Source organism: Littorina saxatilis, linkage group LG2, assembly GCF_037325665.1.
Source record: "Littorina saxatilis isolate snail1 linkage group LG2, US_GU_Lsax_2.0, whole genome shotgun sequence".
In the NCBI taxonomy this organism is placed as follows: domain Eukaryota; kingdom Metazoa; phylum Mollusca; class Gastropoda; order Littorinimorpha; family Littorinidae; genus Littorina; species Littorina saxatilis.
In genome coordinates, this window is record NC_090246.1 from 68,826,248 (window position 1) to 68,839,225 (window position 12,978).

Here is a 12,978-nt window from a genome sequence, read left to right on the forward strand (position 1 = left end):
GGTTGTGAGTATGGCGATCGAGCTTCTTGGTGTTCTACAATATCCGGCAATGGCTGTCACTACAATGGAGAAACCTGCTGCGAATCCTGCAAGAAATACAAAACATCCATTCCCAGTAAGAGAACGGCGCATACGCTTATGATTAACCATTGCTATTAAACGTTGTACCATTGTTTCTTACGTAGATGCATGTAGAGGTTACATGCCGAGTCTCAGTGATTATTAAAAATATGGTCGAAGTTTGCGGATCATGAAAAATGCGAGCTTCAGCGAGCTTTTTCATGACCGCGAACTGAGACCATTATTTTTAATAATCACTGAGACGAGGTATGTAACCTCTTTATTCCTCCTTTCTTCAGTTATTCAAAGAACAGAGGAGTTTTTGTGCGAAAGTTTGATCGAATCCTATTCACTCAACCAGTCTACCTGCGCAGGCGATTGAATAATGCGCGGTTGTATAGCTCAGGGAAAATAATTCAATTCTGTCAACACTTCTTGTCAGTTTCCCTGTTTTTGACTAAAATCAAGTGCACAGTTATGTTGTTATTCTGCTGTGGCGGTAAAGGCAGATAGTGTGTGTTCTGTTCATGTTTTGGTATCGCTTAGGAAATGTTCTTTCTTCGAATGTGACCAGCAGACGAAATTTTGCACCAAAGTTCCAACGTTAAAAACTGTATGAAGATCAGTTTTCTGGGGCAAACTAATGTATAAAACCGCTGTATGTTCTTTAAATTGATGAGATGTGTGCACTTGGTTGCGTGTGATCTGTTTATGAAATGAAATATTGTCGAAAACTAACCGTCGGATTGCAGTCTTTTGTCCAAGCAACTCAGATCAGAAAATTTGGAAGGGGAACTACTCTTATCGCTAGACAGAGTACGAGATGTACTTGCCTTCAAAGTTTGCTTGCACTCATAAGAGATCTAAAACGATTTTCTCTGCACTGATCGTTAGATTTGGATTTAGAAAACAACCAAACTCACGGATTTTATGTGGAGATTAATGTGTTCAAGCCTGTAGTTGCTAGTTTAAATGCAGTATGTTTGTATTGTTTGGCCTGGAGATGTATATTTCGTACATTAGAGCGTTCGGAACTTTTCAATCGCTAAAGTAGTTCCCTCAAAGTCTAGCTCATCAACCTGTGAGCTATCGAGGATTCAGGCCGGTTGTTGGGTTAGTGATTTTGGTTGTTGGGTAAGTTACCGAAAAATAACTAGCCCTACACCTTTACATAGAGAAAGAAGCAGAGGGGGGAATAAATGGTAATGATGTAAGCCTGAAAGGTTTTCAGAAAATATGATCAGATGTTTTAACCGTGTTGATAGTTTGTAAATGTAGCTGGACCGAAATTTGCTTACTGCCACATTCTTGCAAACAAAACAGCAGTGCCTTAATATTTGTTTTACCTCTATGTATCTATGTCTCTGGTATTATTCATTTTCGTCATAAGTAATTACTGACTTCATTTTATTGATTTTGTTCATGTTATTATTTACGCCGAATAATACAACGAGAATTACCAATAAAGTCAAAACAAACACATTCTGACTGCATGTGTGTATTTGTGCAGAATGTACTTACAGACACAATAATTGTGACTGCCCAAATTGCTCTGCGCAGGGCAGAAAAATAAAATGGAATATATAGAAACAAATCTATAGAATGAGATTTAAGAACAAAAGCAAAAGAGTAGAAAGAGATCTAAAGATAAAAGCAAAGCAGACACTATAATAAGATCTAAAAACAAAACCATAAAGCAAAGCATACATACAGCCAAAACAACCACATCCGCATTGATTGTATTGTGTACAGACTGCGAGTACGGAGACAGGAGCAGCTTCTGCCCGATCTTCATCGCAGAGGACAGGGGTCGATGTGTAACCTACAGTCACATCTGCTGTGTAACCTGCGCGAATCCACAATCTGCGACAACCGCGGCGCCAGCACCTGCAACAGGAACCAGCTCTGACCCGACAAGTACCTCCATTGAAATTGTTTCTGGGTTATTAAAAAGATGCTGCACAGACAAGACCTTAAGAGGGAGTTCGTATTAACATCATTTCCCAAAGTCGTTTGAACCGAATGGGACAGCAATGACACACACACACACACACACACACACACACACACACACACACACACACACACACACACACACACACACACACACACACCCGTACACACACACACACACATCGTAGGATACTTGTGCTACGAGCAGTTATACTTCTTGGAGGATTTAATTCTTGACCAACATTATTGTCCTTCACCTTTCGTGTCACATGTCTGAACCCATACGCCCACGTGTGCGTTCATACAATAATTTGTGTTCTCGCACAGAATTATTAGTTATGCGTGTTGTTGTGGTTGTTGTTGTTGCTGTCGTTGTCGTTACTGTTTTTTGTTTTGTTTTTGTTTAAAATATAGTCGATTTTAAAGGAAGTTACTCCCCTTAGTCTCGGTATAAGCATAGCTTGTTGTGTGGTCCCAAGTTTATCTTTTGTCTCCTATGCCGCTCCATATTCTCTAAATAAATTCATGTTCAAACCACATGTTTACTGGTGTACAGGTTGTGAGTATGGCGATCAAGTTTCTTGGTGTTCTACAATATCCGCCTCTAACTGTTACTACAATGAAGAACGTTGCTGCGAATCCTGCAAGAAACACAAAACATCCATTCCCAGTAAGAGAACGGCGTATACGCTTATGATTAACCATTGCTTTTAAACGTTGTACCATTGTTTCTCACGTAGATGTAGCCTATATGGTAATGATGTAGGCTAAGCCTGAAAGGTTTTCAGAAAATATAATCAGATGTTTTAACCGTTTCGATAGTTTGTAACTGTAGCTGGACCAATTTTTACTTACTGCCACATTCTTGCAAACAAAACAACAGTGCCTTAATATTTGTTTTTACCTCTATGTATTATTCATTTTAGTTATAGGTAATTACTGACTTAATTTAATTGATTTTGTTCATGTTATTATTTACGCCGGATAATACAACGAGAATTACCAATAAAGTCAAAACAAACACATTCTGACTGTATTTGTGCAGAATGTACTTACAGACACAAAAACTGTGACTGCCCAAATTGCTCTGCGCAGGGCAGAAATACAATGGAATAGATAGAAACAAATCTACAGAATGAGATTTAAGAACAAAAGCAAAAGAGTAGAATAAGATCTAAAGATAAAAGCAAAACAGACAATACAATAAGATCTAAAAACAAAAGCCAAAAGCATAGTATACATACAGTCAAAACAACCATATCCGCATTGTTTGTATTGTGTACAGACTGCAAGTACGGAGTGTGTGGTTAAAATAGACATGTTAGGGTTCTGCAGTCCAGTAAAATAAATTAATAAATACATACATTTACATGTGCAGATTGCAAGTTTGGTGACCGAAACCCTACGTGTGCAACTTTAGTTGCTGCAAACAGAGCTATTTGTTTCGGTAACGAGGAAGCTTGCTGTGCTTCTTGTACATAAACAACGAGAACTGTAATGTTCCAACGATGCAATTGATCATTTTTTTTTTTTAATGAGAAATGCATTTCTTTTAGAACTATATATGCGTTATTTTACTTTCCTCCCAACTTTTTTTCTTACACTTTTGTATTGTTTTGTTCTTGTTGTGCCGTTGGAATAAAATACTGTGATTATTTCTTTCTCTTTTACATAACTGTACAATTTCTATTTGAAGCAAACATCTGAAGAATCTGAAGGATCAATATGTTGGGGTTTTTTTTCTGTGAATGAAACTGTAAGTAATAGCTTGGCAAACAACCAAGCGTACTGTGTGTGTGTGTGTGTGTGTGTGTGTGTGTGTGTGTGTGTGTTTGTGTGTGTGTGTGTGCGTGTGTGCGTGTGTGTGTGCGTGTGTGTCTAAAATATGAACAATCAAAAAGCAACGAACAAGCACATCAAAAATCGTTTTCATTTAATAGTAATATCGTATTGACTCAAAGCATCTCGATTTGTTATATTTAATCAAATACAGCGTATATAACATGATCACCTTTTGCCCCTACTTGACATTTTTCTGACTGTATTGTAAAACCACAAGGTCAGGGGACGATCAAAGAGAACAATGCAGCACACTTTGTAGGCTTGCCTTTGAAGCTCAGCGGATCTTCGTTCTCTTCACTCCATACTAATTAATAACAAGTCGCGCAAGGCGAAATAACAACATTTAGTCAAGCTGTCGAACTCACAAAATGAAACTGAACGCATTGCATTTTTTCAGCAAGACCGTACACTCGTAGCATCGTCTGTCCACCGCTCATGGCAAAGCCAGTGAAATTAACAATCCAGAAAAGCGCGGTAGCGGTTGCGCTGAGGAGGATAGCACGCTTTTCTATATCTCTATTCTTTTTAACTCTCTGAACGTGTTTTTAATCCAAACATATCATATCTATATGTTTTTGGAATCAGGAACGGACAAGGGATTTTTAAATCGATTTCGGAAATGTAATTTTAATTATGATTTTTATATTTTTGATTTTCAGAGCTTGTTTTTAATCCGAATATAACATATTTATATTTTTGGAATCAGAAAATGATGACAAATACGATAAACGTAATTTTGGATCGTTTTCAAAAAAATAGTTTTAATTACAATTTTCAGATTTTTAATGACCAAAGTCATAAATTAATTTCTAAGCCTCCAAGCTGAAATGCAATAATAAAGTCCGGCCTTTGTCGAAGATTGCTTGACCAAAATTTCAATCAATGTTATTGAAAAATGAGGGTGTGACAGTGCCGCCTCAACTTTTACAAAATGACGTCATCAAAGACATGTATCGAAAAAATGAGAAAAAGGTCTGGGGATATCATATCCAGGAACTCTCATGGAAAATGTCATAAAGATCGGTCCAGTAGTTTACTCTGAATCGCTCTACACACACACACACACACACACACACACACACACACACACACACACTGACACACACACACAGGCACACACACACACACACACACTGAAACAGACAGACACACGCACACACACGCACACACATACATACACAGACATACATATACACACACAAACCACGAGTGAGAGCGAGAGACTGAAAAAATGAGAAAGAGAGAGTCGTCAGTAAGTAGTGGTATTGACACGTAGCGATAATGACACGTCGCGCTAAAAGATGTAGTGCTGTCGACACGTAGTGATAATGAACGAATGATAGCGACTCATCGACAAATTATTTGTAGCACTAATCAACGTAGCGATAGCGGCACGTAGCACAAATGACACGTAGGACAAATGACACTCAGCACAAATGACACGTAGCGCTAGCCGCGATACGCACCCTCGCTTATGCAGGGGAAGTTCGCCAAGTCTTTCGTCCATATACCACCAATAGCCGTTTCAAACCATACCTTCGTGCATGTCCATGACTTTTTGTTCATGATTTTGAACAAGATAATCCGTTTTCTTGCAGAATTTCTCAAAGTAATCCTCTGGCAAAGTAATCTTCGAGCATCGAAAGTGAAAGAGGTATTTCAGGCCAGGCACCTATTGCCCCTAGTTCCGGTTATCAGAGAGAGGCTGCCGTGCCCTAAAATCTGATTGGTCGAAACGCTGGGGGCAAAGGTTATACGAAAAAGGTCTATTGGTGCCAGTGTGTAGACATACAGGCTGGGGGAGTGGCTTAGGAGCGAGCAGATAGCTGTATCGTTATCAGCGTCTGTTACTGGAGATCGATCGTTCTTACAGCGGCGTCCGAGTTGAGACGGAAGTGTCCCACCTATTTGGGTTGATAATCGGGGATTAATGTAGAATTCTATCCTCTTAGTTAGGTTTGAGGCACAAAGTGTACGAGGAAAAAACATTCTCTCTCAAGGGTGGAAGTAAAATGTCTGCCAGACTCAGCAAATAGATTTAGGCAGCCCATGATCACTGTTGTGAGTGTAGTTGAAGTTCTATCGGATTTGTTGTTGGCTATGTTGTTGAAGACGTATAATTATGTTCTCGAATTTAAGTTGATGTTGTTGTTGTCGACGTCGTAGATGAAATCAAGGTTGTAACGTGTCAAATCAATCGTGTTCCACCTACAGTTTATCAGTGTAAAGCTGTTGTTGTTGACATTGTAGTTGTTCTTGGTTTTCGAGTTGTTGTCAGTGTTATTGTCGTCGTTGTAGTTGTTACCCAGTCGGATAGAAACAAATAAAAACTCAAGCCTGAGTCTTTTTTTGCAACTCCGAACATTCAGCAGCAGCACACTCTCTCGGCATGATGTCGGGAGCACGCGCGCATCCACAGCTGCAGCAAAGACGCACACCGAGCGTTGCTACTTTCGCTTCTGGCTCCCCCTGTGACGTCACAACCAAGGGCTTGCCGCCGCGGGGAATTTGAAGTCTCGCGTAGCAGACGAATTTGGTCGCTTTTTGAGCATGCATTTTGTGTAAAATTAGACTGATGCAACACAAAACCTGAGATTTACTGATCGGTTTTTGCATCTGTAGATGCTTACCTATATCATTTAATCAACCCCAACTGCTTTATCTGACCTTAAAAAGAGCCTGTTATGGTCCTTTAAATTAACAACTACAGGCGTGAACACATGAATCTCCATATAAAATCCATGAGTTCGGTTGTTTTCTGAATCTAGATCTGCCGTGCACAAACGTTCAACACAAGCAAATTCCCAAGGCATGTAACTCTCATACTTTGTCTAGCGACAAGAGTAGTTCCCCTTTTAAATTTCTGTTCACTGTTACTTCGACAACAGATTGCAATCCGACGGTCAGTTTTCAACAATAACTATTTCATTTTATAAACAGATCACACGCAACCAAATGCACACATCTCATCGATTTAAAGAACATAAAGCGGTTTCATACACTATTTCCCCCAGAAAACTGAACTTCATACAGTTTTTAACGTTGGAACACGGGTGCAAAAGTTCGTCTGCTTGTCCCTTTTGCGAAAAAACATTATCCTAAGCGATACCAAAACATGAACAGAACACACAATATCTGCCTTTACCGCCACAGCAGAATAACAACATAACTGTGTAGGCTACTTGATTTTAGTCCAAAACAGGAAAACTGACAAGAAGTGTTAACAGAATGGAATGATTTGCACGGAACTATACGTACCACGCATTAATCGATCGCATGCGCAGGTTGACTGGTTGAGTAAATAGGATTCGATCAAACTTTCGCACAGAAACTCCTCTTTTCTTTGAATAAATGAAGAAAGGAGGAATAAAGAGGTTACATACATCGTCTCAGTGATTATTACAAATAATGGTCTCAGTTCGCGGTCATGAAAAAGCTCGCTGAAGCTCGCATTTTTGATGATCCGCTAACTTCGACCATTATTTTTAATAATCACTGAGACTCGGCATGTAACCTCTACATAATCGCAAAATGTCGTTGTAAATATTCGAAACATGAAAATGTGAAAAGTACAGCATCCTCTTCAGCCGAAACATAAGTAGGCTTATGCCTTCCGTAATTCAGTTGCAAGCTGTGTAGAATAAATTCAACGTCTGATCAGACCACTAGTGGCGCGAAAGGCAATGACTGAGTTTAAAACAATGAGAAAGAAAAGTCAAACTGATGCAGCTGCTGCATGGTTTGCAGTGATGACAGTAGAAAGGTTGCGGGAACGCCGGACGTTGTGACAGACCCGGAATCAGCATGCATGTTGTACGATTCCAAACGCTCTCTATTGCATTGCTCAGCATGTACTATGTTATGTCAACAACACCAAAAACCGGTTCGTTGCAATCAGGTTTGCTGGATTGTTGGATTCGGCGAGGGATTTATTTCAATTCCCTAAATTAGCTTCAGTTGCACATAGGCCTACTCTTGTCGGTGTCCGAACACCTCCGTGTGTACGCATGCGCTGATTAAAGATCCAAAGTACACAGCGAAAGCCTCGCCCCCACACAAATCAAACATAAAAGATGGAGGGGAAAACCTAAACGGCTGCATGTTTAAAAAAAAAAAAAAAATATCTTCCCTTTTTGTCTTCTTTTTTTTTTTTTACTTATCTTACATTTCAACAAGAATGACAGAATCGCACAACAAACAATTACCAACAATAAACAAAAATATCTTCAACAAGAATGACAGAATCACACGATCAACAACAACCAACAATAAACAAAGATATCTTGTAAATCTCTTGGAAGAGACACATTGGATTAATCTATGCGAAGGGTGTCGGTTTCGTTCTGGGATCGTTCGACTGTTCCTTAGGCCAAAAAAAAAATTGTCTGTTTCTGGTAACATGGCTAAAACAAATAGGGTCGGAAGGTAGGGATTTTTATTTTTTTATTTTTTTTTTACCCCAAATGTAGACCAATAAAACTAACTTTAAAAATCGCGCAAAGAGACTGGATTCACTATACATAGAGACAAGACACTCAACACATTTACAAATCGTCAGCGGACTTTCGTTTTCACACGTTTTTGTTGTTCATTTTCTCACCCTGTCCTTTACCACCAAAAAAATAAATAACATTTTGAGTTTGGAAAAAAAAAGTTTAGGGTCGGCGCCGAAATTTAGGGTCGGTCGGGTGACCAGAAACAGACAATTTTTTTTTTTGGCCTTAACTTCATTAGAATACGCCTGATATAAAAGCCAGTCCGCAAGGAATGATTCTTGTAGCTAACATCAACTGAGTTAGTGAGAGGAAATTTCATTTCTCCCGAAGCACATGCGAGGAAAAACAAAGCAGAACAAGATGCAAGCAGTTTGGATTTTGGCTTCGGCAATTTTTGCTGTTATGACATCCGTGGCTGGTGAGTACCTGTAGACGTAGACGTGATGGCTAACATGGAAATGGATACTTACTTACTTACTGCCCGTTATGCCGGTTGGCATGTAGGGCAGCAACACAGGACTTCCACTCCTGTCTGTTCTGGGCGAGTCTCTGGATGGTACGAGGTATGATCCAAACAAAATGATCAAACTGCGATTATACAAGTTTCAGGCCACTGATCATAAAAAAAGTGATATATCATTTGAAAGGCCAACCCTTTAACTGGTATACCTCTAAGAGATGACGTCATTAGGTTACTACTTCATAAATGACGACGTTTTAAAATACGTCACTTATGGACTGTGGGGTCTTTTGTCAAGAGTCATGAACATCTTCACTTCTTTGAAAGAGTGTAGCTGGATGATGGTACAAAGAAAATGTCTACACAGCTGTAGAACGTTACATGAATCAAAGCTGTTTCTTATTCTACAATCTGACAATTCTACAAAAAGAAAAGGAAAATTAAAACTGGGGGACAAGGGGAATAACTCTGACAAGCCAAAAACACTTCCGAAGAGCGCTTCAAACAAGAATAATGTAGCTGCTGTGTCAAATATTAAGAACTAAGATTAAAAAGTGCATATGCGAGTATAAAGAAAAATACCTAAACTTTAATATGGAACAGTCCAGAGCATTCTACTAAATGATCTTCTGTTTCAAAAGCTTGCCGCAAAATAGGTGCCTCATTAGCTGACAGGGGAACGGAAGGAGCATCATGGTCCTCTTGCGCGCGATCTGCTCAACCGTTGGGAACCCATTAGACCCAAATGTGTTGTTACTGTAGTCACTGGTTATGAGACTTTGGTTTCCTTATATTTTAGAACCAGAGAACACAGAAACAAAGCGTGTCTAGACCTAAATGACAAGATGCATCACATTTGTAAGCGAGAATTTCAAAGCAGAAACAGGGCTAGTTTCGACCACGAAGGTCCCGTTGCTGTCGATATTCTGTCTACTAACAGCACTAGCATTGTTACGTACTATGCAGAAACCTTTTTACCCAAACTTACTTACGAGTTTAGCAGTCAGCGACCAAACTGCGAACCCCAGACTGCCCATCTCCTTCATGAAAATGTCAGTCTCCACAAAAGAAGGTCCGTAACTCCATTCCTGAGAAATCGAATGATCCTATTTTTGCCTCACACATACTTCAGACCTGATTACACCCCTTGTCATTTCTGGTTATACACTCTTTGTAAATCACACTTTTTGCCAGCAAGTTTCACTGCACCAAGGACCTAAAAAAAAGCCTTCAAGTCAGAGCTCAAAAGCAACCCCAAAAAAGGCCACCTTAAGGCCTCTTCTGATTGGCTCCGGCACTTGTGACTTTGCATCGATGTAGGTGGAAAGTAGTTCCAATGTCTGCTGTAGTTTGGGCCAGATACGCCAAACAGTCTCTGCGAAAATTACATTTGCTCATTTTGTTTGGATCATACCTCCTACCCCACGTTTGGTTCAGGGTCTGCAGTTCTCCCTCAACCGTTCGTCGCCAGGTGTTCTTGGGTCTTCTTCTCTTCCGCTTTCCCTCTGGTGTCCAGTGAAGGGCAGTCCTGGTGATATTGTCCTGCTGTCTTTGCAAGACATGTCCAATCCATTTCCACCGCCTTCTCGTGACGATGGTTTCCATGCTCTTTTGGTTGCACTGGGCAAGTAGTTGTTGGTTGGAGATGGTGTTGGGCCAGAAGATACGACGCAGGATTCTCCTGAGGCTCTTGGTATGGAAGGTTGACAGCTTGGTCAGGTCGCTTTCGGTCATCTTCCAGCATTCCGAGCCATACAGTAGTATGGAGAGTACACAGCTCTGGTACAGTCTCAGCTTGGTGGTGCTGCTGTACTTGGAGGACCTCCATACGTTGTTCAGCACTCTGAAGGTGTTTCTTGCGTTGGTGAGACGGCTCTTGATGTCGTTACCTGCTCCTCCATCGTCTCGTACAATGCTGCCAAGGTACGTAAAGGCTTCAGTTGTGGGCAGGTCTGTCCCGTCTACTTGAATTGGAGAGGGGTTTAGGATGTTTAGTGTCATCACCTCAGTTTTCTTGTGGCTGATCTTTAGGCCTACTTGCAGTGCAAATGTGTGCATAATGCTGGTGAGTGTGGGGGAATAATGCAAGGTCGTCTGCAAAGTCTAGGTCTTCCAGTGTGGTGAAGAGAGTCCATCTAATGCCTCTCGGTTGGTCATCTGTTGATCGCCTCATGACCCATTCGATAACCAAGTTGAAGAATAAAGCTGACATCACCCAGCATTGTCTCACTCCTGTCTTCACATCAAAAGTCTGGTCACTGTTTCCTACTTGGCACGTGGAGTTGTTGTACACTAATCGCCATAAAAAACTAAGAACTGTGTGATGCGGCCAGTTATAGTAAAACCAAGTATATTGCCAGAAAGGTAATTCATTCCCCTACCGTTTGCAACAAAGAGTTTCATTTGTCATCAATTAGTTTGTATGTAGTGTACCGGAGACCTAGGACACACTCCCAAAATCAAATTCGTAAAAATAAATTTACAGTGTACCGGAGACCTGGAACACCCCCAAAAATCAAATTCGCAAAAATACATTTGCAGACACTGAAATACACACACAATCAAAATAAGTAAGAGTGACCTTGTTTTTGATCGCAAATTGAAGAACAACTCATTTTCTACCCACACACATTGATTTGGTTCAGCTGTTGTGCCTAGCAGTGTTGTTTTGCCATTTTGAAGAAGACTGGTGTCAGCCTCGTCAGAAGCCTTAAAAGGCTTGTTTTCTCGTCATTGTGTGTGTGCTATGTGGGTAAAAACCCCGTAGTTTAGTAATGGCCAGTTGTATTGCTTTTAAATTTGACACGAATATTGTTGATACAATTGCAAAAGAGTATGTACAATATCATGGCGTTTTGATGAGGTTTTTGGACGAACTGGAACTTTTCAGAAAAGTGTAATTAAACTGTAATTACTATTTTCAGTATAGTTGCAAAAATTAAGCAATTTGCACACTTCAACACAAATGAATATTACAATTAGGGATCAATGTTGGTACAAAAGCAACAACGCGCTTGGGTGGTATGGAAATGTGAACGCGAAATAACAATTACGAAAAACAGGTCTTCCAATATCAAAACCCAGTCCAGCGCAACACTGAGCTGGCACGCTTTGTATCGCTATGAGTGACGTGCCAGTTAACAGTTTGTTTTTTTTACCCACATAGCCCACAAGAAATGACGCCAAAACAAGCCTTTTACGGCTTCTGATGAGGCTAGGTCTCCGGTACACTGCATACACACTAATTGATGAAAAATGAAACTCTTTGTTTCAAACGGCAGGGGGATGAATTACCTTTCTGGCAATATACTTGGTTTTACTATAACTGGCCGCATCACAAAGTTCTACAGCTAAATGAATGCGTTTAGTTTTGCATGGCGAATAGTGTAGAAGCTCTTGATCATAAGGACAATTTGATGGGGAATCCCTTTGGCGCGAAGGATTCGCCAAAGGCTGTTCCTGTGTATGCTGGCAAAGGCCTTTTCAAAATCGACGAAGTTAATGTACAGCTGTCTCTGCCATTCTGTGCACTGCTCAATGATGTTGCACAGGGGAAATATCTGGTATGGAAATGGATACGCTGTTATCAATTCATCCAAAAAGACCTTACAAGTCACTCTTTAATTAAAAACCATAACATTCTGCACATACATATGAACATATTTAAGTTTGAATGTATTTTCCTTTTTCTTTTGTATAACTTTGAAGGCATTATGAACCGGGTCTTGTTTGCAAAATGACAGCTTAAAGTAACAAAGCAGCTTAAGTTGTGTTTAATATCTGTAAATTATCGTTAAAATGTTTGACAAAAGTATGTACTTTCATTCGCTCCAGAAAAATGTGCATTATCTCATTAGGATTACACTATATTTTGTTTAATGCCTTTACATCTGAAACTTCAATATTCTTGTCTCCTTTTCTAAAGTTTTGGTTCAAAATAAGGTCATAATCATTTAAATGTACGCACGGGCGGGGATATAGCTCAGTTGGTAGCGCGCTGGATTTGTATTCAGTTGGCCGCTGTCAGCGTGAGTTCGATCCCAGGTTCGGCGGAAATTTATTTCACAGAGTCAACTTTGTGTGCAGACTCTCTTCGGTGTCCGAACCTCCCCCCGTGTACACTACATTGGGTGTGCACGTTAAAGATCCCACGATTGACAAAAGGGT

General features: G+C 40.1%; 2 protein-coding genes across 3 annotated transcripts in view; both read left to right on the forward strand.

Annotated features, from left to right (window-relative positions):
* Positions 1-3,737, forward strand: part of LOC138956529 (A disintegrin and metalloproteinase with thrombospondin motifs adt-1-like) — a 42,086-nt gene extending 38,349 nt beyond the window's left edge. The window contains exons 14-17 of the mRNA XM_070327869.1: positions 2-115; positions 1,813-1,977; positions 2,570-2,683; positions 3,392-3,737. Of these exons, the coding sequence (XP_070183970.1) occupies positions 2-115; positions 1,813-1,977; positions 2,570-2,683; positions 3,392-3,495 (497 nt within the window). The 3' untranslated portion in view covers positions 3,496-3,737. The remainder of the gene's footprint in view (position 1; positions 116-1,812; positions 1,978-2,569; positions 2,684-3,391) is intronic.
* A 4,900-nt stretch (positions 3,738-8,637) lies between these two features.
* Positions 8,638-12,978, forward strand: part of LOC138959597 (A disintegrin and metalloproteinase with thrombospondin motifs 18-like) — a 30,184-nt gene continuing 25,843 nt past the window's right edge. For both annotated transcript variants that reach the window (XM_070331150.1, XM_070331151.1), the window contains exon 1: positions 8,638-8,769. In XM_070331150.1, the coding sequence (XP_070187251.1) occupies positions 8,685-8,769 (85 nt within the window). In that variant the 5' untranslated portion in view covers positions 8,638-8,684. The remainder of the gene's footprint in view (positions 8,770-12,978) is intronic.